Source organism: Pinus tabuliformis, chromosome 5_1 (genome assembly GCF_031772625.1).
Source record: "Pinus tabuliformis cultivar Carrire ecotype Pingquan chromosome 5_1, CPIR1, whole genome shotgun sequence".
In the NCBI taxonomy this organism is placed as follows: domain Eukaryota; kingdom Viridiplantae; phylum Streptophyta; class Pinopsida; order Pinales; family Pinaceae; genus Pinus; species Pinus tabuliformis.
This window is the reverse complement of record NC_142305.1, coordinates 200,708,870-200,711,199: the sequence shown is the minus strand read 5'-3', so window position 1 is coordinate 200,711,199 and position 2,330 is coordinate 200,708,870. Positions and strand designations below refer to the sequence as shown.

The following is a 2,330-nucleotide window of genomic DNA, read 5'->3' as shown; positions in this document are numbered from 1 at the left end:
AACAGAAAGTATTTCAATCTTAAAAACCACTCCAAAACAATAATTTTTTTCTGTACAGACCATAAGTACAGGGGTTCTAGAAATGAAAGTAGAACTACTAAAATCTAGACTATAAGTACAGGGGTTCTAGAAATGAAAGTAGAACTACTAAAATCTAGACTATAAGTACAGGGGTTCTAGACATGAAGATAGAACTACTAAAATCTAGAGATGTAGTAACACAACCATAAGCCCTAAAGTGATTATCTGCCAACTAAAAGCTACAGATCTGCTACTGTAAAAGAGGTAAATACAAGGATCTGAGTAAATCCATGGGAGATGCCCCTGCTATCTTTGAAATTGATAAATAAGAAGAAAAACTGCAACTGTAAAAGAGGTAAATACAAGGATCTGAGTAAACCCATGGGAGATGCCCCTGCTATCTTTGAAATTGATAAATAAGAAGAAAAACTGCACCTATCAGGGGAAAGTCCCCTGCTCCATGTAAGCAAAAATAGATACATGTCAGCCACCATTAATAGGCGCTAATTTCAGAAACTTTATGCTCATACGGGCCAACATAGTTAGCGTGCTACAGGAAGCAGGCTGGAAGTGAAACCCTAAATAGCAATACCTGTGATGTATCCGTCCTTACCTCCACCTCTTCCGCTTGCCCTGTCTCCTCTCTGTTCAAACTACTCAACAACGTTACAGGATTCGAACGCGGGACCATCGAAAGGCCGCCGTGAGTTGAAATGCCTGCAAGAAGAGTAGGATCTGCACATTCTTCATCAGATTTCGCCCTCCTGAGCAACTGGGATACCAAGAGTGCTACAGTCGCCATTACAGTCACCTCTCACAATAATAATTGTTTCTGTTTATCAGTAGTAGACAGTGCAGTGGGAGAAGGCCAAGTGATGAATAAATAAGAAAGGGAGAGCATGGGGATGAGGGTGTGGCTAGGGTAAGGCTGCATCTGGGTTTAAGATTTATTTTCAACTGCGCGCTGGCCCTGTGGTTTTTTCTGTACCATGGGCTGTCAAGCGGGAGACAGGCTAGAGGTTTTGGGGGTCAGTGATGGAGCCTATTTTGTTAAATTGAATGTGATGTTTGGACTATTCTATTAAAGGAATATAAGTTATTTTGAATTACAGTTAAATGCTTATGGGAACAATTCTATGTAATGTTGCTGGGTAAAATACGAACATGATGATTATGGCAATCCACTAGGAAGTAATGGAGGAGGATAAATCTGGTTTTAGTAATGTTACATTTTGTTAGTTGTGATTGTGTTTTAGAGGTTATAATGTTGGAGGTGTATTTAGTTATCAAGTTTATTTTTATTTCACATAGATTAAAATTTTTTTCATTTTTTTTCATTCTTAGAAAAAAAAAGTTTGTACTTTAAAAGATTTGTTTTTTTGGCGGACCTAGAATTAAGATGGATTTAGATTACTTTATCTATTTTTTTTAATTTATTTTTTTTATACATTTAGTACAAAAATTTCCCCAAATAAAATCTAGAATTAAGATACATTTAGATACATTTAGTACAAAAATTTCCTCAAATAATTAAAGAGGGAGATTCATAATTTTTTTTTATTAAAACCATTTTTTATTAGAAAAATATATATACACTTTCTTTAACTCACTCCATTTTGTATATTTCTCTATACACTTACACATTTTTATAAAAATAATCATTTTCCATACACTAACACATACATACACACATTCACATTAATGAAGATGTGGATATTATTAGTGGCATTACAAATTCCAACGCTGCCAAGTTGGTTAAGTTATGCTTGAATTCCACATTCTTTAGTTTTTCACATGAATTCTATGCGCAGACATGTGGAGTTGCCATGGGCTTCCCTCTCTCCCTAGTCATTGCAAACCTTTTCAAGGAATACTTCGAGGCCAAGACCTTAGCCTCAGAGAACACTTTTTTGTCTGAAGCTTTGGAAGTGTTTTGGGGATGAAACTTGTGTTATCCGACCCCATGGATGTGATAAGTTAGAATTATTCTTGCAACATCTAAATAACTAGTATGACTTTATCAAGTAATTTACTATGGAGGTCGAGAGTAATGGTAGTCTTCCAATCCTTGATGTTCTTCTTTACAAAAATCATAATGGTTCCATTTTGCACCAGGTGTTCCGTAAAACGACTCACACAGAGCAATACCTCCATGTTGAGTTTCATCATCATCCTATGCAAAAATTAGGAGTGTTAAACACCTTGGCCACCCATGCATGAAGGATTTTTTATGAGAATCACCATATTGATAAGTGAACCCACCTGTTGGATGTTTTCAAATAAAATGGTTATAAAAATGTCAAGGCATC

At 35.8% G+C, this 2,330-nt stretch overlaps 1 protein-coding gene across 1 annotated transcript; it reads right to left on the bottom strand.

The window, feature by feature from the left end:
* Positions 1–300: 300 nt before the first annotated feature.
* LOC149164089 (uncharacterized) lies at positions 301–1,066 on the bottom strand. The gene has a single exon (XM_089430853.1). It carries the CDS (start codon positions 821–823, stop codon positions 572–574), a length of 252 nt encoding a protein of 83 aa, XP_089286979.1. The 5' UTR covers positions 824–1,066; the 3' UTR covers positions 301–571.
* Between the last annotated feature and the right edge of the window lie 1,264 nt (positions 1,067–2,330).